The sequence below is a fragment of the Diadema antillarum genome, unplaced genomic scaffold, assembly GCF_040938485.1.
Source record: "Diadema antillarum isolate AM-2024a unplaced genomic scaffold, OU_Dant_1.0 seq00000567_RagTag, whole genome shotgun sequence".
NCBI classification, from domain to species: domain Eukaryota; kingdom Metazoa; phylum Echinodermata; class Echinoidea; order Diadematoida; family Diadematidae; genus Diadema; species Diadema antillarum.
In genome coordinates, this window is record NW_027271506.1 from 673,274 (window position 1) to 697,975 (window position 24,702).

General features: G+C 39.8%; 1 protein-coding gene across 1 annotated transcript; it reads right to left on the reverse strand.

The window, feature by feature from the left end:
* Positions 1 to 6,032: 6,032 nt before the first annotated feature.
* On the reverse strand, positions 6,033 to 23,461 carry LOC139735247 (galactosylceramide sulfotransferase-like). Its single transcript, XM_071646002.1, has 3 exons — positions 23,405 to 23,461; positions 21,827 to 22,307; positions 6,033 to 7,518 (listed from the first exon to the last, which is right to left on the reverse strand). Exons 2-3 carry the CDS (start codon positions 22,224 to 22,226, stop codon positions 6,740 to 6,742), a joined length of 1,179 nt encoding a protein of 392 aa, XP_071502103.1. The 5' UTR covers positions 22,227 to 22,307; positions 23,405 to 23,461; the 3' UTR covers positions 6,033 to 6,739.
* Positions 23,462 to 24,702: the final 1,241 nt, after the last annotated feature.

The window sequence follows — 24,702 nt, forward strand, 5'->3', positions numbered from 1 at the left end:
TCACTGCTAAGACTGTGGTAGATGCTCTAGTGCAGTTTTTCACTAGGTATGGGTTGCCCAAGGAAGTGCAGTCTGACCAAGGGTCAAATTTCATGTCAGGCATATTTCAAGAGGTGATGTATCGTTTGGGTGTGAAGCAGCTGAAGTCGTCAGCTTATCATCCCCAATCCCAAGGTGCGTTGGAGCGCTACCACCAGACCCTAAAGACAATGATTAGGGCATTTTGTGAGGAGTATCCCGAGGATTGGGATAAGGGCATCCCTTTCCTGCTGTTTGCAACGAGGGACTCCCCAAATGAGTCGACGGGTTTCAGCCCATTTGAGTTGGTGTACGGTCATGAAGTTAGGGGCCCACTGAAGCTCATCAAAGAGAAATTCATGACTGAGGATGATGAGGTCCACCTACTTGACTACGTGTCAAAGTTTCGTGAAAGGCTTTCAAAGGCTTGTGAGGTAGCTAGGGAACACTTGAAAGTGTCACAAGACTCTATGAAGAGAAAGGCAGACAAAAATGCCAAAGCCCGAACTTTCAACCCAGGTGACAAAGTTCTTGTACTGCTGCCCATACAAGGTGAACCACTGAAAGCCAAGTTCAGTGGCCCATACAGTGTCAAAAAGAAACTCAATGATGTGAACTATGTGATCAGTACGCCAGATAGACGAAAAGATCAGAGGGTGTGTCACATAAACATGTTGAAAGAGTGCTATGACAGAAAGTCAGTTGGTGTGACATAGGTAGTGGATAGCACAGTAGAATTCAAGGGTGAAAAGTTTTCACCGCATATCATTTCCAGTGTATGTGTTTAGCATATCCATTAATGTATGCAAAACAGTTTGATATGATTATATAAGCTCCGAGAATCCAAGCAATATCATTGTAAATAGTATCCATGAAAAGAGAACATGGAATTAATACAGCTATCCAAAAGGCATGTGATAGTATGTGATTATTGTTGCTTGACTTGGACTTTACCTCACATTCGTTGCAAATAACAATGAGAAATTGTGAAGGTAAAAGAAACCCTTGCTACAGCAAGGCTTTCTTTTTCCCATGGGGGATGGTGTCACAAATGTACACACTAGTAGTTATGTACACGTACATGTATGATGTACTGTATGCCTGGCTGTTTTAATGTGTATGTACACAGGTGGACCAGATTAATGGAGAACATTCTATGTGGTATAGATATAGTACATACAGGCTGACCAGATCAGTGGAGAATTTTCTAGGTGGTATACAATGTAACTACACAGTACATGCATGTAAGAGGAAATACATTATAACTCACTCCATCTAGAGTGATTTCACCCTTTCCAGAATTTTCTGGGAAGTGCTTACATATTTGGCTGAGTGAGGCACTGTCCCTGTAGCCCAATGTGATTGGTACTAAATGGTAGTTATTCTTGGTAATGATGTTTTGCACATAGTTAGGCAGTGAGTCATCCAGGTTTCCTGGAACTTGGACTGGCTAGTAGGTTGGAGAGAGTTATAGAATGTGCTAGAAGGGGTTGAATGGATAGTATATAAGCCAGAGAAATTCTGCAGTAGGCAGAGTACCCAACACCTCTGCTCTGAGAGTTACGTCACTTCTGGCTCTGAAGCGACTTGTTATAGTCAGTCCTGTGTTACCTGCTGACCTGTTATGTTTGTGGAGATAAGGCCTGGGAGACATTTTGCCTGCAGATAATTAATTTGCCTACATTGAAGATAGACTCCATATTTTTATGTCAATGGACATTGCTACGGAAAAGCTGTGACGGGCTGGATTCCTAGCTGGACAATATTAAGTGAATCATCATTCTACGCATCAACTGGACGTGGTCGTCACAACATTTGGACTCTGCACGTTTCGCTGTGGACGTATATCGTGGATTTTACCCCGGATCTATACCGTGGACTATCGTAACCTGTACCTCTGGAGTTACGTCAGAGGAATCATTCATCGGTGCATCGCGGATCATTCGTTTGTGCATCAAGCATCGTATTTGGACATTTCCAGGGATATTGCGTGTAATGCGTACGTAAGTGATTCCATTACTGACTATATTTGTTTCTATTGATCATTATTGTACTGATGTGAAACCGATTACCAGTCTGTACCCACAATATCACTGTTAATAAACCGCCTGAACATCAGTTGATTGTTTCTTTTGTGCGATCATTCTCAGAGTGATTTTGGTCGTAACAGTGGGCAGAACTGCGATCCATTGTTCGGAGCCGCAGTTTTGAAACAGGCATGAACAACGATCTCTCCTGGCTCAGCCCATACACTTTCTTCCGATAACTAATTTTAGTTGCTACTCCGCTATTGATAATTTCACCCTTGTAGAGGTCTTCAATTTATTTTTCTGGTACTAGACAACTTGCGCAGTCTTGATGTGTTACGAGTAAGTGTACCTCGTGTATATTATGACATTTTTTTCTTGTGTCCTTCTTTCTTCTCTCCTTATTCCCTCCTTTCCTACTTTTTTGCTCTCTCGTCTCTCCTCTCTATATAATGCGTACAAGCACTTGACAGATTGTATCACTTCATTGCCACTATGACGTTTCTATTATCGTTCATAATTATTGTCTCCTTTGTGCAGCGCGTGCCATCTCAGTGTGACGTCTTCTCTGTTATAACGCACAGTATGGCACTCATATATTCGCGCAACTCAGCATGCGTTTATTGTTATTATTTGTTATCCTTTGTTTTGGTTACACTGAGACTACGCGCGCTGGTGGGATATTGACATATCACTGTGAAAATCCATTGGCACCTTCATTGTATCATGTTAACTTCATTGCCTTTATGACGTTTCTATTATTGCTATTATTGTCTCATGATCTTTTTGTGCAGCGCGCGCAATCCTAGTGTGACGTCTTATCTATTATGACGTAGAGTATGACACTCATAAGCGCACAACATGCGTTTGTTGTTATTATCTATTATTTTTTTTTTTGTTTTGGTTGCACATATTGCGCGCGCTAGCAGGGAAGTAACACCTCACTCTTAATAATCATTGTGAATATTCGCACTGTCATCCCTGAAGAAGAGGAAGGTTCCTCGAAAATTCGGATTATTCATTAAATCAAGATTGGCTATTAATGCATTCCCTGCATTCCTCTGTTGTGACTTTATTATTGCTATTATATATATATATATATATATATATATATATATATATAAACATGTTGCGAATTCACGTATTGGCTCCAATGTAACGAAGAATAAACCGGCAATGCAATATTTCGCCAATATAGAGTTTATTGAGCAACTCAAATTTTCGGTGGCTTCCATCCACCTTCTTCAGGAGTCTCGACGTCATTCCGCGTCGAGACTCCTGAAGAAGGTGGATGGAAGCCACCGAAAATTTGAGTTGCTCAATAAACTCTATATTGGCGAAATATTGCATTACCGGTTTATTCTTCGTTATATATATATTTTTATACAGTACATGGTACCTATATATTATCACGTTTTATTGTACAGTATATACACTGTATAACACATACATATTATCTGATATTTTATGTTGAGTTTTCACTCTGCATGTATGTTTTTCAGCAAGCATCTTTATGAAGTACCGAATAACATTTTACAACCTTTTAAGTCATACACTACTTTACTTTATTCTCATTTGTAATTCTATATTTGATTACCATATTATTTGCATGAATCATATAAAAGCAACAAAAACATTAATACAAAAAAAAGAAAAATGGCGCGCGTCATAATAAACAGCATAACGTAAAATTTCTTCACTCAAAATTAATCAACTGTTTCAAAGTCATTGATTCAAAGTTAAATTAATTCAAAATCAAGTTATTGTCGTTCTCTTCTGGATTTGTTTATCTTTTCCTTGTGATGTTTACATAGAAATTCGGCTACAAAATCTGTTCTTCATTCTGAAATGTTGACATACGCTGTGTGGGGTGTAGGAAGCACCCAAAGCTAAAATCATCAATAATTTTAGTTTAACAAGAAATGGCGCTGTCTTTAAAGTAAGCTTCATTCATGTCCCGTCAAGGAAGTGTTTCAGCTCGCTGAATTGTTTGCTCGATTAATTCATTCAACTAAACCTACTGGCGCTGCGACTGCTCTTTCTCTCTCTCTCATTCTCTTTCCATAATAACGCTTACGCAGTCATAACGTTTGTTTGTGTAAGTGTGTAAAAGTACGTATCTTTTTCTCTCATTCTCTCAGCAATGCGAAACTACTCAATATTTGTTTCTCATGAAGGTTAGTGAACAAACTGTGCGTATAGTCAATCAATCATACAGTCATAATCGTCTTCGACACACGATTGTCCTAGTAATTTGCTTTATTAAAACTCGTCTCTGTGAACTGTGTTTTCCAACTCCTGAACAATTACATTGCACACACGACTGTACTGTGTAATTCGTCCAATGTCTTGGGCTTCAAGTTGACTGTTGGCAAAGAACAAAAAATGTCAACAAACAACCCTTCGTTCCCCCCCCCCCCCCCCGCACACACGGACTCATAAACACCTCATACACAAAGGACAAAGAAAATCATGGACAAAAAAATCTCCTATTTTGAAGACAGAGTAAGTTGTAATGAAAAAAAAAAGAATGAATTAATTGGATGTTATTGCACTTCCTAGCTTCAGGTGATCAATTCTCAGAAGAAACTGACCTGTGCAAAATTTTTATTTGTAAGCTAGCAAACATTAAGGGTAGCTTAGAAATTTCTACACACTAAGAGTTGCTTAATTCACATTATCCACAAACTATAATCCAGCCACAGGTATGAAAGACGTTTATAAAATGGAAGAAAAGAATTATGATAGATATATAAAATGGCTCCCCCACAACAACAAAAAAAAAGAAGAAAAAAAAAAATATATATAATATATATATCCCCAGCCAGCTATTGGTTATATCCAGCACTGAGTGTAGAAACCAGATCCTTTTCTGATCGAGGTCGTCGAACTGTCTAGCCAACTTTTTCTAAACTTCTTCCGTCAGGTGTCAGAAGGCGTTTGGAGTCTCAGTACATTACTTAAAAGTTTAACAGCAATGAAATGGAAGATCCCTACGCATCATCAAGTCCCTTTCTGATCCGTGGAAACGAATATGCAATTGCAAGAGCTGGTCATCCATTTTCTTTTTTTTTTTTGCTATTCAAAGCAAGTACGCTCCAGACTCAAATGGATTCATATGTCTGATCATTATTTTGAAGTTATTACGCCAGGAATAGCATTATGTTTAATACATTAATCGTAGATAATTGAGGTTTCGTCCCTTCCTGTTTGTTCAAGCTCTTGACACTTGACGAATATTGCTCTTTGTATACTGATCTCTATGTTTTTTGCAAAGACAAACAAACCTCGTACAATATGTCACGCCACCTACTAGTCGACCTCCCACATTCCAACATTCTTCAGTTCAATGCCATGGCACCATAATTCTATGGAATAAAGTACAAATATCTTACAACCCGGGGGGGGGTGGGAGGGGGTATACTATCTCCCTTCCCACCCGAAGGAGATACGATTTTGCATTAAAAGATCGGAAATTCAGCGATCTGGTGCATACTTTTGGGGAATTGTTTTTTTTTTATCAAACGAGTAAGAAAAATAAATATTCACAGACAAATGAATGACTAATCGCGGTATCTCAGCTCTTCTTCCGCGTGTGCAACATCACTGTGTAGGCCTAATACTAAGTGATAATCGAAGTTGGGGGGATATCCCCTTCCACAAGAAGGTTTTTGTTTTCCATTTTTAGAATTGAAATTGAATGAACAAGAACGATCTGATGCAATATCGTCAATCCCCACTCTCAAAGTGCAGAGTCTTAATCTATGGAAAGGAAGCGAGTAAACCGAGGGGTGGGGGCTAGGCATATCAAATGAGGATGAGAGAACTTTGGAATATATTTGAATTGAAGTGAATGCTATGCTGCATACGTTTTGATGAAATATTTTCAAATTTGTCACCCACCCCCATCCCCCCCCCCCAATGTAATAAGTGTATGGAAAGGGACCTTACTCTGCTTTTTCAAAATTGAAATTCAATGATCTGATGCACAATGGGTGAAATATTGCGACAGGTTTCTCTCAGAAAAGCAAGAAAGTTTTCCTCATTTCGGGAATGGGAGGAACCTACATTCGAGAGAGCTTTTGCAATATCTCGTAAACACATTTTTGATGGAATTTGGGAGCTATCAATCCCAAAAGTTTACTAAAGTAGTGGTGGGAAACCAAAGCAGGGAAAGGGTTAATTGAAAAGATGTATCCCCTCCCACCAGACAGAACTTTTGCATTTCTTTAACGTGAAGTGAAGTGACAGATCTGGAACACACTTTTGATGAATCATTCTGAAATCTGTCAATCTAAAAATGTAAATCTATGGGAAAGGGCCAAAAGGGGTGTAGAAACAGGTATGCCAGTCCCAGGAGAGAGGGCTTTTGCATTTTTAAAATTGAAATTCAGATATCTGGTACACACTTTGGATTATTATACTTGGACAGTTTTCTATAAAATAATAAGAAAATAAAAACACACATTTTGTTGGGAATTATTAGGGGAACAACTGCCCCCCCCCCCATCTCCCAGCCTAGTATTACCATACCACAGCAACACAACAGATGTATCAATGTTCACGTGTAAGCATGGAAGGTAGGGCATTATTATTCCGACAAAGATGGACTTAAAGGAAAGGAGGAGCAGGCCTTGAACCATAAGAGCCTACAAGCAAACAAACGAGCAACAGTTAAAAACAATGTGTTGTCATCAAAGCGTCGGTGGAGCAACCCCGTAGTATCTGGCGATCTGTTTTTGGCGAATGTAACCGGTCATCAGCAACGCAGGCTTGGCCATTGCTTTGCACATTCTGTCATTGGCTGCAGACGGCTTCAACTTAAAACTTTCCACCTTGACCCCTGCAGGGTGCCAGACCTGGGGATCGTTGACCACCACCTGACCAATGCACCTGTCTCTCAACTCGCGGTTCATCTCTTCCAGCTGGTCGACCTCCTTTCGCATGCGCTCCTCGCCGAATGCCCTAACTTTCTCCCAAAACGTCCTGTTGAAGTGATCATATAAGAGACCATCGCCTTTGTTCCACTCTCTGATCTGCTTTACCATCGTCTCCGAGATCTTTGGGATCTGGGATCTGCTGCGCGCGTTCATTTTGAAGTACGTGATATCCTCGAAGTCCCAGCACATTATATCCTTGAGCAAGATGAGTGACTCAGGTAAATACTCTGTCATCATCACCAGGTCGAAATCTCTGCTGGTGAGCTCAATTTTCTTGTCGATGGCAGCTTGGTCAAATTTAAACTCCATCCCGAGGCCAAGGTCGAACAGCATGGAGTCCTTCACGTGGTCTTTACCTGAGCTGCTTTGGTAATACCTGAAGGGGCTCTTCAGAAACGTCGCCAGAGCGCTGGGGCCGGCGAGGTGATAGCGCTGGGGATAATTCATGTATGTGAAGGTGGATTCGAACATCGTTGCAGGGTCGCGCAGAATTGTCACGTAGAGAGCGTCATTTTTCATCACCGATGAGAACCCTTGAGTGTGAATGGAGAATGAAGATTAATGAGTTTTGAGCTGTTAATCGTGATTAATGTACATCGCTAGCTCGTGAACAACAACAAAACACCTCAAAAGGAATCAATACATGGACTAGGTCTTTGCGTGATTGCTGGGCATCAATGAAAATTCAGTGGTTTCAAAGTAGGTAGCCAACAAAATCAAAAAGCATACTTATTTCTCTATTTTTTTTCTGCACCTGAAGCCGAGCTAATACAGTGTACTTCTTGATGCAAAAAGAAAGAAAACAATACGATGGGCGATGAGCACTAATTATTGTTGCTCACCATCCGACTACGAAATTTTCTCTGACGAAATTAATGCAAAACGTTTATGGAAAAAAAATAAAATTTAAAACACTCCAATAGGTCTGAGTCGTTGCCCAGGATACCTTGACAGTAATGCACGCTTCCTTCTCATTTGTATTATTTTCCAATGCTGCTAGTGGAATGTCCTTATGGAGATGCCAATTTCACGAAGTGAATACATCTTTTTGATTAATTAATAAATAATACCATAGTAGGACAGAATATTGCAAATATGATATAAAGAAAATACTTCCTTGAAAAATAGAACAAATTGAAATTATGTTTTCTTTTTTTATAATAACAACACAAGCCCCCATTCGCGCGCGCGCACACACACACACACACACACACATACCAAATACATGTCCGTTTATAGTCCACTGCCTGGACTGTTTTGTGTGATCATTTACCGCGCACGCACGCATCTCGACCTCCAAAACAGTTCAGTCTGGTTTTAGTAGAGCAGATAAGCCGAAGAATTGTGCAAAATTTGACTAAAGCATGAAACTTTCACCATTGGCAGTTCGTGCTAAAGGATTAATTTTAAGATCGGGAGGTAAGTCTGAATTGACCTCTGATGACCTCCAGAGGTCAATGACCTCAAAATGTAAGAAAATTGATATTTTGCATCATTAGTTACTGATAAACACAGTAATAATGTACTAAAACTTAATTTTTGTCACGGTGAAATTGTCTTCATGTTCAACAGAGCCTTGACAGGTTTCTACCTTTCACCTCTGATGGCCTTGAGAGGTCAATGACCTCAAAATGTCAGAAAATTGATATTTGGCGTCATTGGTTAATGATTAACATCGTAATGGTGTACTAAAACTAATTTTGTTACAGTGGAATTGTCCTCGTGTTCCACAGAGCCTTGAAAGGTTTCTGCCTTTGACCTCTGATAACCTCCATAGGTCAATGACCTCAAATAATGTCAGAAAATAGATATTTCAATGCGTTACCTGTTACTGATACACGGTAATTGTGTACTAAAAACTAATTTGTGTAAGTGGAATTGCCTCAATGTTCCACAGAGTCTTTGAAGCCAGGTTTCTACCTTTGACCTCTGATGACCTCAGATGACTTATGATGAGGTCATTGACCTCAAAAAACCAGAACATTGATGTTTGGTGCAACTGGTTGATGATAAACATGATTAAGATGTCATATTCATTTGCATTACAATTGAATGGTTTTCCTATTCCACAGAGCAAGAGAAATTACTCACGCGTCTCTACCTTTGTGGCCTCTGAGGACTGTGACATTTCAATGACCTCAAAATATCAGAATATTGATATTTCATGTATAGTCAATGGTCAACTTATACCCAATGCAGGGGCGGATCCAGGAATTCTGTAAAGGTGGGGGGGGAGGGACGCAACTGATATTTCTGGTGCCACTTCCGGGTTTCATTTGATTTTTTTCTTTTTATTTCGTTTGTTTTTAACCGATAAATAATGGGGGCGTAATTCGCCTCTTGCGCCCCCCTCTGGATCAGCCACTGCGATGTACATGTACAATCATGCATTATGCTGTTATCATTTATGCTATAATAGAAGAATCTTGTCATTCCATGGAACATTAGTCATTACCCTGTGTATTATATCCAACTTTGACCTCTCAGGACAATGAGAGGTCACTGACCTTTTAGAATATCAGAATTTGTGTAGGCTTACCTACATTGATGTTTGGCTTCATTGGTTTATCTTAATGCTTAATCATGTACAAATCATACCTTGACGTTGGATGATCTTGAAAACTTCGACATACTGTGACATGCATTCCATATGAGGCAATCCTGTGTTTTGCAACTAGCTTATTGCCATTGGAGACCTTTATACCCAGGGAATAGATAAGCATTTATGGCAAACCATGGAGAAAGCGGATTGTGCAAAATATTTTGGAGTCTGCTCCCATATAGGGGGCTCAGCTGGAATCACATCGCCACAGCAGTTTAAAAAGGCTATACTTCAACCAAAGACTTTTTCCAGCCGAAGATAATTATCATAAAGTTCAGGTGCTTTGCTACTCCACACTGCTCAGGACTGTCCTGGAATATGCATGAATCATCTGGGATCCATTCACCCAAGCAAAAGTCACATCATGAAGTTTGGAATGAACTAGTGAAGATATGCACTCTTCAGCTGCAATGACCATCACATACAAAACAAGCAGTGTTACAGCCACACTTAAAAAAAAGAAAAAGAAAAACTACAATGGCAATCCCTGTAAGAAAGTACAGCACATGCAAATTCTGCGATGATGTTCTGCATGAAGAACGCCCCAATATCCACTCCGCAGGAAGTTGTGGCTCCATTGCTGCATTCTTCAAAAAAGGCCAATGACCAGAAATGCCAGGCATCCTTTGCAAGAACATAAAGTAGGCTTTCTCCCAAAGGTTTTTTTTTTTTCATCGCTACCCTAGGCAACTGTCTCTTGTATCTCTTTAAAACACTTCAGGAGAGAGATACTCAATATTCAGCTCTGCTATTAAAGATACATATGTCTGTCTTTTTGTTTCTGTTTTTGTTTGCTTCTTGTTGTTGTTGTTTTTTTTGTTGCTGCATATAGATCTTAGGAGACCTTATTAACCAATTAGAAAAAGGCTCCATGGCAAAATATTACAAGATTACACAGTATAGTGAAGAAGAAGAAGAAGAAGAAGAAGAAGAAGAAGAAGAAGAAGAAGAAAGAGAAGAGAAAAATAGATCTGCTGTCAATGATGCAGAGCCAATACCAATCAGTTCCATGGTACCGGGGTAGATCTTAGTCGGCACTGCAAAGGTTCGGATGTCTCTGTTGGCAAAGGATATTCTAAAGCTCCAAGTAAGTCCTTGGGGTGGTTTGAATTGTCTGGGCGTAGAGGGTTGGGTTGGGTCTATGAGGATATGATGCTTTGTTATAACAATTAGGTCTGAGATATCTGTTTTTTATGTTTGTTTTGACCACCGGGCATGCATCTCCTACACATAAGAACATGATAATGTGTTAGACCCAGCCACCACCATTTTTTTTCAATAGATTTTGATATTACAGTGTAGTTTAGAAAATAAAAATAACCTCTCATTGTCCTAGATGGAAGTCAAAACAATGTGTGGAATGCTCTGCATACAATTTTGGACAAACACACACACACACAGAATGCATTTTTCTGGTATAATATTATTTCATAAACAGCTGGCCATTACAAACCAATGAGACCAGACATCAACATTCTTACATTTTGATGCATATCTTTCAATATCCTCCAGAGGTCAGAGGATAATCGCTAATGTTCATGTGAAATGAGTACACGCCCTTTGAGTTGCTCACTTTTATTGCTATAGAAATACACACTATATGCATCATGTCAGTCATTAAGTAATGTGTCAATTTCATTTTCAGTCTTACATTATTTTTTCTACATGTACAAATAAGATCATGGCAAAGTGAACAACTTTTACATCAATATATAAACGAGAATACTAAAAAAGAAATATATGTAAAAATGTGCAAAGCAAATACCAGGTCAACATCATCTTAAGGTAAACAGGTGAAGGAAATCACAGTATTGATAAACAATAACTACATGACTGGGAGAGCGACCACTGAACAATATTGTTTCTTTAGTTCTCTCTTCTTTTCAACAAGTGGAATAAAACACATGCACATACCGGGGCTTCAGTTTGGAGGAGGGATGGGGTGGTGGCAGGGATAGTTGACCCCCACTCCAATAAATTCTGAGATGTGGACTTTGTTTTATTTTGCTTTTTGCTTTTTAGACAGAAAATTGTCCCGGTTTCTACCCTTAGATTCAGTACACTCCTTTTACTGATAATCTCCCAAATATTCCATCATAAATGTGTACACAAGTTTTGTTTTTTTAATTTCTATTTTTAATGCAAATGTTTCCTCGCATGGGAAGGGTTGGGGGACAGCCCTTTCATACCCTCCTCTTGCTATATCAACCTCCCCTCCATGCACTGATTATGGCTACACATTTGGGGATGGACATTTTTTTTTTCAAAAGGATAGTTCAACCCAGAGTGGCACGAGATCATTAAATTGAAAACAAAAGAATGCAAAAGCTCCATAATGTGGGAGGGGGGGGATACCTCCACCCACATCCTTCCCTCGAATCGTCTCCCTCCATCGATGGCTGACTTACGACACCTCTCTGATACAAATTTCGAGACATTCCTTCAAAAGTACATGTGTGCCAGATCGTTGAATTTCATTTCTTAAAAATCAAGAGCTCTCTCGAATGGTAGTGGAATACCCTACCCTCTCCAACAAAAGCTGCACTAAATCACTGATTTCAGGTCTAAAACTGCAAAAATCCAATCCCCGACCCATACCCTCCCCCTCCGCTCCACTCCTTTGCACCATGGACTTATGCTCACACGTATTTTCCAAGTCCCCCCCCCCACCTGAAAACAGATCGACACCCCTGCTCTGCATGTGCACACACCCGATGTAGATAATTACCTGAAAGGTTCTGCGGAATGAGCAGCCACTTTTTTGGTCACAGAAATGCATGGTTTGTAAGCCCTACATTATAAACAATTAACTATTAACTATCGCAATATCAATATTAACATCGTCACATTTCATTTGAGGTCTTTGACCTTGTGTGATTTTCATAGGTGAAAGGTAATGGCTCATTAATAAGCAGGGCCTACGAATGATCTCTAGAACATCATCATGTTTACCATTAATCAATGATGCCAAACTATTCTGATACTTTGAGGTCAATGACCTCTCGAGATCATCAGAGGTCAAAGGCAGAAACTCGTCTGTGTGGCTTGGAATATGAAGACAATGTCATTGTAAAACAAATACGCTTGTTTTGCACATCTTTACCATGTATATCACCAACCAATGATGTCATCGTTCAATATTCTGATATTCTGAGGTCATTGACCTTTCAAGGTCATCAGAGGTCAAAGGTAGAAACCTGTCTGCTCTTTAGAATATGAAGACAATTTCACTGTAAGAAAGATATGCTTGTTTTGCACTTCAGTCTTAACAATGTTACCATTAACCAATGACATACAGATCAATATTAGATATTTTGAGGTCATCGACCTCTAAAGGTCATCAGAGGTCAAAGGTTCAAACCTTGTCAATGCTCTGTGGAATCAGAAAATGGTTTCCCTGAAGTATAGATGCATGTTTAGTGCATCATAACCACATATATCATTCACAAATGTCGCAAAACATCGATATTCTGGTATTTAAAGTTCATTGACCTCTGGAGGTCATCAGAGGTCAAAGGTTGAAACCTGTCAATGCTCTGTTGAATCAGAAAATGATTTCTCTGTAGTATACATGTATGTTTAGTGCAACATAACCACATCTATCATTCACAAATGTCTCCAAACATCAATATTCTGATATCTAAAGTTCATTGACCTCTGAAGGTTATCAGAGGTCAAATATGACTTACCTCCCGATCTCAAAATAAATCTTATGGTATGTACTAACACTGGTGAAAGTTTCATGCTTTAGTCAAATTTTGCACAATTCTCGTGATTTTGAGGGCTTACCCGCTCTACTATTTGCCAAGTCTCCCCGAAATATTTCGGAAAAAATTGGCCCCACCCCCACCCCCTCATTCATTTCGAGCATCCTGATTGGTCGATGAGATCGCGTCCAGCAGGCAATTTGCGGGATCGAAAAAAGTCGATCGATCTCTAATCTTGTAGTCTTATTGCAAACAGGTACATTGCATTTAGCAATATAACATACGTATTTTACGCCAATATTTGTATTAATCTCATGATATATGAATGGAATTTCAAAATTATTTTTTTATAATTAAAAATTGCTCAAATAATATATCTTAGAGATCATAAGAGGAGAATGAAATTAGAAAGTGCATAAACCGTGCGTAAGATTAAGACTAACTTCTACTCGTTCCCATAACTGTTATAAATTAAATTATAAATATCACAATTATCAACATTTTAAATCTATTTTTTGACCAAAAAAAATAATAATTTAGAAATTACAAATGAAAAATTGATAAATACGTATAGAAAAGATATTCGCTTATTTAAAGTATCGTGACCTATTGTACATGTCAATTTCGAGATGGCTTTTACTTCTCGATCGGGGATCCCCCGGATCGCGTGAACAGCATAAAGCTTGTGCAGTGTGCTTTTCGTATTGATTCCGAGTCTTGCGTTTTCCGACCAAAATCTGTGCAGCATTTTAAGTATTTCCTCCAAATCTTGTTTACATGATCAATGGATGTCAACATCAGCGTCTCCGCGTCACTTTTCTGACAGTGATAATGAGAAGAGCATTCAATGCAATGTGCTACTGAGAAGCTTGGATTCGTTGACGGTTTCGGGGAGCAGCAGCAGAACCAGAACTTAGAAGTCCCTACTACACTAACTCGTTTATCCGTGCGTGGTCATGATTTGTTTATCTCCTGGCCCTGCCGACTGGTTTCGGCAATAGTGTGGTGTTCCAACTTCCAAGCTGCACCGTTATGCGTTGATATTCTTCGCAAACTAGATCTACATGATGGACCAGACTCTCCGAAAGCTGTGGCTCTTGTTGTCATGCCTTTACGGATCTTGCTTGGCCTGCATGACAAAGTCAAAGACTCAAGCGGCCTAGCGGGAACATTGGGTAAGCTAATCATTTAGATCTATCCAGTTTCTAAAAATGATTCGTCAAGGCAACTTTCATTACGTGTCTCTTGTCTTGAATTACAAACTGTAACTGTAGGCCCCTTGTTGAACAACAAAAAAATGATTGTAAAACTATTAATTGTAGTTATGTCTGGCCTCTCTGGGCCGGGTAGGGTAAACACATGTCAGGTTTCTACTACAGTACTACTCTTGTGAGTGTTCCTAGGTGTACTGAGTTAAATTCTGTGTAATTGTGATACATTGTTAACACCGTAACTGCACTGGTTTAATTGTTTTGTACAGTATAGTAACTACTGTAACTTTCTCGCATACAAATGCAATTACACAGAGGCCTACTGCCTTTTCATAGCTTTAGTCTGTGAGCCACAGCCTGTGTCTCGTCGGCTTTGCTCCTCTACACAGAGGAGCGATCGAGACACCTGCTGTGGCCCACAGACTAATTCTTGATGTGCATGTACATTGAGAAAAAAACTCAAATAGGAACATGTTTCAGTATGCAAATGTACTCATACTTGTTCATCTATAGATTAAAATTATGCAGTCTTATGGCTATGCGATATGCATTGTAGAGACTGCAGGCATTATTAAAATCACTTATGTGCAATGTATTTTTTTTTTTAAATCTTACTGGGTTTTTTTTTTCCAAATAGGGGGACCGCATCTGGAGACACCAAAGCATTTCGAGCAGCGTATGGAAAATTGGGTGAATTACGATCGAAACTCAAGTCGTCAGTCCCGCTGTTGCCCTGACAGCCACTGCAACCAGAGATGTGCGTAGCGGTATCATCAAAAACTTTGGTCTTCGCAATAATGTGTGGGTAAATCAGTTGCCGGACAAGCAAAATATAAGACATGTTGTAAAGTCTGCTGCAAGAGATTTAGATACAATGTTCTAGTGGCTGGCAGATCACTTGAAGACCCATGGTGCATGTTGTGAAACGATGATAAGAAAAATGTGCAGTAATGTGTACGTGACCTTTATGGCACTGCTTCTAGAAGGTTGCCACAGGTACATGTATGTTAATAAGTTTATATGTACCACCGGAACAAGGAAACTGATATTCAAAAGGAAATTGTTGACAGCATGTTGGCAACAGATGGTGAAATCAGAGTTCTGATAGCTACCATTGCGTCTGCCCTGGGTGTTGACGCAAGCAGCGTACACAGTACGGTTTTGTGTGGATGCCCAAGTGATCAGGACGATTATATCCACTTTTTAAAAGCACTCAATTTTCAGACTTTATCAGATTATACTGGTAACATGAAGAATCATGTACAGCTGTACAGCTGTACATCGTAGCTCAGATTTTTTTTTAAACTAAAAAAATGTTACGTATACACGTGTACATGTAGCTTGTACCTTTGGGCTTTGAAAATTGTTTTTTTAGAGAATTCATGTGGATGTTATTACCACTGAGTGACTCATGTCATACTACGCAGGATCTTTTCACCCATCAATCCTTGGCTCATTTTGCCACTCAGAATTTCATCCCTACAGAATCAGAACAAAAAATGCAAAGTACGTGTAAATTTGAGGAAAAAACTCACTTTTATCTCAAAAGATATTTCACCATTACTAACATGATTAATAACAGGCATTGCATGGAAACATGCATGTTTCTCTCAGTCTATAGGGGAAATCATTCCCCAATGTCTTTTGTTAATCATGTTTTAGATATTATCTTATGTATCAACTGACAGGTGTTGTCATCGACGAAAACTTGCTTTTGAGGGGCTTTTTAAGGGAGCATCGTAGCAATCGAAAGATAAATACTGAAAATATTAAAAAGTATGATATATTATTTTGGTCACATTAGCAAAGATCAAGCAACGTAAAGTAAAGTGGTGGGGGGGGGGGGGGCTGCAAGCTGGAGAGACAAGGGTCAATAGTTATCCTCCCCCCCCCCCCCTTTAGACGGGAGGGATCTATGGGTGGCTCCTTAAGAAAATGTGGATGTGAATTTATTTCATTTTTTTTAGCACACCACAAGTGAGCACGCATTTGCATTGCACAGGTCTTGACGTGAAAATGGAGCGGCATTATACTTTCACAAACGCATCATCTGCTTCTGCAACCATGCGGTCATTTCTATACGAACCCTTGTGCATCTCTAGAGAGAAATTTTATTTAATTTGGGCAAACTGATTCAACAACAACATCAAAACGGGAAACGGCCTCTTTGCCTGAACTGAAAAATCATTGCTCGTTACAATGAACAAAATTGCATGCATGTAAAGGGATGTGACGCGAAGTTTCCCTTAACTCTATAAAAATCACACTCCTGAGGCCAAATTCACTTTGGTCTGACGTGATTACCCACGCCGATGAAAATCGGCAGGGGATTATGTAAAGGGTTCCGTATGTTTGTTTGTTTGTTTGTTTGTTTGTTTTTGTTTGTGTACAAGATAACAAGAGAACGGGTAAACGGATTTGCACGAAATGTTCAGGGGATGTTTGGATAATGGCAGGAAAGAATCGATTAGATTTGGGTGATAATCGGTTGACCCTTGCAAATTCTGTGTGACCTTGAAGTTTTGACCCCATGATATAGTGACCACTCCGAAAATTTCCCGTTTCTCACTTTGCGATTTTCCGCTACCATACGATCACATAAACTCCCAAACGATCCGACTTCGCTGCTCAAATGTTTGTAAGAATTCCGAAATTTAAGTTAAGGCCTATTTGAGGGACTATGTCCTTCTAGATTTATGAAAGTTCGTTCTCCGTCGTCACAGACTGGCCCGTATTTTGATGATTTTTCAAATTAACATTGATTGTTTTTTTCGTTGGAGGAGCATTTGCTCGGTCAGTTACACTGCACGATATGCGCGCTCAATGTCAATGCGTGTGCAAGGCCGCTGAAAATGCATTGCGCTCTACACTGTTGGTGCAAAATTGCATCGGGGACGTTGCGGCGCTCGTTGGTGACCGAATACTGGTGCAGTAGACATTTGCATTCAACCCTTGCATTGAATAATTTCCGTAGACACTAATCATAGGGGTACCTGTAATTGCCTAGGGAGTACGTAAATTTGTTTTTTCTTTTGCGCTTTTGTGGATACCATCAAAGATCGTACACTCATACGACCTTTGCTATCATCACACTCTTGGCTTGCTATGAGCAAAATATCCCGCAAGAAAACGGCGTATTTCTCGATTTTTAGCGCTTTTTCGGCGACCCGTCGCGTAGACAATATACTCTTAAAACTGGACTTAATTCGCGCGCGCTTGGAAAAGTTCTGATTCTGCACTTTTGACGGTGGTATTTGGGATTTTCGATGGATTTTTGGAGGAGACTAAAGGACTTTCCTGCACTGTAAAAACATCGGTGTTAGATTTAACACCACGGGTGTTAAATCTAACACCGATCAAACTTCAATAAAGGACCACACCCACAGGTGTTAAAAATGCACTGTGATGGTGTTGAAAAGTGTTCACCTGACACTTCGTGGTGTCAACTTGACACTGTACCTGGTGTTATTTTGACACTGTACTGGTGTTAATTCAAAAATGACACCACATGGTATTGATTTGATATTTGTTGGTGTTAATATCAATGGTTTAACACCCGTCCAGCTTCAATAAGAGACCACACCAGCTGGTGTTACTTTGGTGTAAATTTATTTTCACATTTTTTTCAAAAATCTAGTATTTTAACGTAAAATTATTGATCGTCTTGTTTAAATTAAAGATCAACAAGAAGTGCAGTTACTAAGAAACTCTTCAAAAAACAGTTTAAAATTTGGAAATGACACCCGGAGGTGTTAATTTAACACCATAAATGAGCACCGAAAATTTAACACCAGCTCGGTGTTCACTATTTAACACCGGACTTTTTGCAGTGTGCTATGAGTGAGTGTTACCGTATGTGAAATGATGTGATTTGCGTGTGATGACTGTGACTGTAGACCCAAAGATCGTACACTTCAGTGTACGATCTTTGGTAGAACTCACTGGCTGGTGATAAAGCACACTGGCAATTAAGTGACCGAATTCTGGTAGATGACCGAATGCACATTATGTTTACCCCGACTTTGTACAAGGCGTGGGTCTGCCGCCTTTGACGGCCCCTCTCTAGTTTGTTTATCAGACTGTCAATTTAGGTGCGGAATTTCATTGAATGAGCTCGACTTAAGCGGAAATTTCAGCCAAACGTACAGTTTTGTGAATTTAGTTAACAACGCAGAAAAATTAAGTGAACACATAATGAAGTTTGAAGAAATTTGGACAAGCCGCTGAAAAGTCATAACATATCTGCAATCACGTTTCGGTTTTATAGATCTCTTAAGCCGCCATCGCAAGATGAGAAAGATATAAAACAATACCCGATAACATGAAAGTACAACAATATGAATACGAACAAACACTGGCGTAGCCAGGGGGGGGGGGGGGGGGGGGGCGATGGGGGCGATCGCCCCCCCCCCCTAAGATTTGGACCGGGGATTTGGGAGGCGGAAAAAAAATGCGTGTATACTGTATATGCATGCACATGAAGCGGGCCTCCTTTGCAACCTTTCAGCAAATAAGATATTTTTTGAATATTTCACTCAAAGTGTGCACCAGATCGTTGAATTTCAATTCAAAATATGCAAAATCTCTCGTGCTTGGGAGGGGGATACCCGCCCCCGCCCCCCCCCCCCCCCCCTTCCACCATGCATAGAAGTATAGACTGTGGCTATACTCAGATCGCTTTATTTCAATTCTAAAAACGCAAAAGCTCCGCGAGGGGGAGGAGGAATCCCCCTTCCTCTATATATACCTCACTAGACTTTATACATACACACAGATGGTGCACATTCGGAATAAGAGCTAAATTCCGTGATTTTATCACTTCGATAAAAAGTATTGCACCAAAAATTTGCAACAGATCGCTGAATTTCAGGGGGGCGTTTCATCAACGAGTTCGTCGGAGGTTTTCACCGACAAATTTGCTATCAGCCAATCAGACGCAAGGATTTACACTGACAACTGTTAAAAGCTAATGAAATCCTTGCGTCTGATTGGCTGATAGCAACTTTGTCGGTGAAAACTCCGACGAACTCGTTGATGAAATGCCCCCCTGGTCTGAAAACGCAAAATCACCTTCGTGTGGGAGGGGATATGCCCCTATCTACACCCTCGTGTGCATGCTTTTTCTGTTTGACTGCTGAACAGAGTGTTCATGATATTCAGTGTAAGAATTAATACAAGAAGATTATTTAGATGATACCATTTTATAGGCAAATTGTTCAGTAATAATCTACACTAAATTATGGCTGCAACTTTAAACAAGTGGGACTGTTTCATCTCGTTAAAACACGCAAAAACATGCATCTAATTGCACCATTTGCAACATCAAAATGCAAAAAGTTCTTACCGTGGGAGGGGGACACCCCCTCCCACACCCTCCCCTCCCCCCTCGCTCTCTCCGCTCTCTCGGGTTCAGTCGCGTTCATGATATTCAGTGAAAAGAAGTAATACAAGAAGCGTATTTAAATGATAGCATTATTTTATAGGCAAATTGTTCATTGATAATCTACATCAAAATATACTGCAACCTTAAACAAGTGGGACTGTTTCACGTCGATAAAACGCGCAAAAACATGCATCAAATTGCACCATTTGCAACATCAAAATGCAAAAAGTTCTCACCGTGGGAGGGGGACACCCCCTCCCCTCCCCCCTCGCTCGCTCTGCTCGCTCGGGTTCAGTCGCGTTCATGATGTTCAGTGAAAAGAATTAATACAAGAAGTGTATTCAAATTATACCATTTTGTAGGCAAATTGTTCAATGATAATCTACATCAAAATATACTGCAACCTTAAACAAGTGGGACTGTTTCAACTCGTTAAAACACGCAAAAACATGCATCAAATTGCACCATTTGCAACATCAAAATGCAAAAAGTTCTCACCGTGGGTGGGGGACACCCCCCTCCCACACCCTCCCCCCCCCCCCCCCTTCACTCGCTCCGCTCGCTCGGGTTCAGTCGCGTTCATGATATTCAGTGAAAAGAATTAATACAAAAAGTGTATTTAACGTATACCATTTTATAGGCAAATTGTTCAATAATAATCTACACTAAAATATACTGCTACCTTAAACAAGTGGGACTGTTTCACGTCGATAAAACGCGCAAAAACATGCATCTAATTGCACCATTTGCAACATCAAAATGCAAAAAGTTCTTACCGTGGGAGGGGGACACCCCCTCCCACACCCTCCCCTCCCCCACCGCTCGCTCCGCTCGCTCGGGTTCAGTCGCGTTCATGATATTCAGTGAAAAGAAGTAATACAAGAAGATTATTTAAATGATACCATTTTTTAGGCAAATTGTTCAATAATAATCTACACTAAATTATACTGCAACTTTAAACAAGTGGGACTGTTTCATCTCATTAAAACACGCCAAAACATGCATCAAATCGCACCATTTGCAACATCAAAATGCAAAAAGTTCTCACCGTGGGAGGGGGACCCCCCTCCCACACCCTCCCCTCCCCCTTCACTCGCTCCGCTCGCTCGGGTTCAGTCGCGTTCATGATATTCAGTGAAAAGAATACAAGAAGTGTATTTAACTTATAGCATTTTGTAGGCAAATTGTTCAATAATAATCTACATCAAAATAAACTGCAACCTTAAACAAGTGGGACTGTTTCACGTCGATAAAACGCGCAAAAACATGCATCAAATTGCACCATTTACAACATCAAAATGCAAAAAGTTCTTACCGTGGGAGGGGGGACACCCCCCTCCCACACCCTCCCCTCCCCCCCCCCCCCCCTCGCTCGCTCCGCTCCTTCGGGCTCGGTCGCTTCGCTCCCTCGCAGACTAACCGCCCCCCCCCCCCTAAGATGAAATCCTGGCTACGCCGTTGCAAACAAAAATTGATCCACATTTCTTCAAAATAAATGTATGCCCTCGACTAGTACCTGATGTGTGAAAGGTAATTTAGTATTTCCCCTGATTCCTGATGGGGAGGCGAGTCGACTACCTTGGCATTGTGCCTGAAAACGTAAATATTCTGTGGAATTCTTTTTTTTTGTTGTATTTTTTACATCATTCTACTATGCTATATTCTACTATGACATTACTGACTGCTCAAGCCGTCTTATCCAGCGATGACGATACAAGTTTTGATTAAAACGTACAAACTATTCATACATTTGGAAAAGGATTATCCACTTTCCTCATATTTTACCGATATGTTCTATAAATATTTCTGCATTCATTAAACCTACATCTGTTGGAAACAAATTAATTTTAAACGTAGTATCAACGAAGGACTTAAGGAACACATAACATGCAAACAAAACATATGGAAAAAACTGACTTCATTATACAATTATTGTACCTTCTTTGCTGAAGCGGGTATGATGGCAGAGGATGTTGTAGTCGGACACGGGGAAATTCATCGCAGCCTTCTTACTGAAGTATGTGTGGCCTAGATAGTTTCCGGACGACGGCAGCACAAAATCCAGGTTATACTTATCTCCGAACCGCATCAGAATGTTCTGAACGGTGCTGCTGCTGCACTTGTGCATCTTGAAGAAAGCTATATTGTAGCGCCGCTTGCAGGTCGCCGCCTGGACTTGACTGGAAGTCATCTGACCTGTATTGGAAGTCACCTGATTGTTACTGGAGGTCACCTGACTCTGTATAGAAGTCGTCACGACATTTTCCTTCTCTACACTTTTCGATGTTGCATCCTTTCTTGTTGTTTGCGGTAGGACTACCGGTGGTTTTGGTGTCATCACCGTGCCATTTGTCTTGTTATCAATGGTGTCGTTGAGTTGAAAAGTACGATTTGTCTGCCGAATAATGCTGGCAACATCCTAGTGCAAGGAATGCGAGAAACATCACAAGTTTACTCACGTATGTCCAAATTTTATGCATACGGATACCCTCATCTGAGGCTTGCCTGAGGTTGAACGACATTTCATATCCAAAAACGCCGAATGAATCTTATTGACTTTGTTAATTTGTAACTTGGTCATCAAAGAGAAAGAGAAAAGATATAATATATATATATAAATAAATATATAAATATATATACTTGTATATATATATATATATATATATATATATATATATATTATCTCCTTAGATTTATATACACTGGCAAACTGGTCTATTAAAGGAGTAAAAAAAACCACGTAATTATAACATCAAATAATCATGCCATGAATATAGCACATTTTAATACCCAACCCTGTCGTTCTGTATTCCACACAATAGCCGTACGTAGGCTACACTTTGAGTTCTAGAAGGCTGTCGAGCAAAACGTTGGACACAGGTGGTCTTCTAATGATACATGATAACAAAGGAGAACAGAACTCGGGGCAATGAAATACACTTGCTGAGGATTAGAGAACAAGAAGGATATCAAGTGCATGATGTGATGGAGCAACGTGTGAGAGTTGTAGAATAAGGAAATACAAGGCTGTATCAGGAAGTACTAGTATTTAGTTGCATGGACGATGCCCTCTAAAGTGCTTTCTTATTTTTTTTTTCACAAATTAGATTACACAACAAAGAGTGTGTGCGAAACTTTTAGGATACCCAGCAGGTAGGTAGGATATTTTCGCCACCTAAACGAAGGCTGTTCTTGTACATAATCGCGCTTCCAACGCCGAGGTCGACACTTCCACACTATTCCATTATTCCTGGCTATTTGTGGATAGAATGTGTACATTATATACGAGCACTCTTCAACCTCCTTTGCATCATAAAAGCAAAGAGCCAAGCGATTACGCTAACATGGAACATGTCAATATGTCGATGTTGGAAAAGCTGCACATTATACCCACTGCAAGTTGTGTTTGATATTCTATCGGTGTCTATAGTACCAACACTGAATATTAATTCCTCTGTCTTAACACAGATAGGAGACAAAATAAGCAAAATGTTCTAATCATTAATTGGCACCTACTTCATTTCCTTGTCCATCGTGGTCAGAAAAATTCGGCCATATCCGAGGTACAGCAGCAGGCCTACATGTAAAGACAAAATAAACGTAATAGCAATAACTACACTGTAAAATACGAGAGTGATAAATCATGCAAACATACGCATTCTTTCTTTAGACATATCGAAAGGATTTACAAACTAAACCTGATAACAGACACCAGCGTCTTGATTCTGGCGACATAGACAAAATCTCGCGACACTATCATCACAATGCAAAATGACGAGTCGTTAATATCTTTACAGGACATTATACATGCTCATCCACACAATATGTGTGGATAGAGGAAATAATTAAAGCAGTATCAGCAGAACACAGAACGCAGTGAGAGAATGATGAAAACCGGACAATCCGTTCAAAACTATGAATTTTCCGTAGCTAGATGAGAAGACTGCAACAGATTGTGACGTTACTGCATTTAATTAATCATTTATTTATTCATTTATTCATTCATTCATTCGTTTTTATTACATTCATTTCTTTGTGAAAAGTACACACTTGCTACTGACAAATGTTAATGGTAATATGACTCCCCTACTTTCTGAAAAAGGGGGAGTCAAGTGCTCGTCAATTTTGCGGGAAAAAAAATTATAAAGATATATTCATAATGATCATGTTTATACTTCCTTTAAATATCGTTGTCCTGCGGTAATCGATCCCAACAGTTTTGAACCAACCGGCTCGTGTGAGCTCGATACAAAACTACATGGCAGAGTTAATTGGCGTTAACAACGCCAGCACTGTCACCTGAATGACTGTAAAGTGCCAAAAACATTGCAGCATTTCCTGTATTTTACATCAAGTGTGAGTAAAAGTGTGACAGAAACACAGTCATTCTCTGGCGTGATTTGTAAAATGGAAATTCATGTCAAACGGAAACTCGTTTGATTTCCAACGTGAGTCACGTCTATAACTAAATCATGATCGACTCACTTTAAACGTTACATTAACAGCAGGTTGACCATGTAGTGTATTAAGACAGCGGGACAAACGCGTATTATTATAATCACCTGTGAAAAATGCTGCATCGCCTCCTAAATACTGTACCATTTTCACTTCACAGTGCCTGGAAAACGCAAGGACATGATATTACAACCAGCATAACTAATATAATATCTCTTTCTCTGATTCCAGCCAAAGCGCCTAGGACAAACTCGAACTGTTTGTTTGTCTGTCTGAAACATAAATCTTAATGGCAGTTGGTATTTGCTGAGAGACAATGAGAAGCAATATTTCTTTTGCATTTTCTTGTTCAGAAGCAG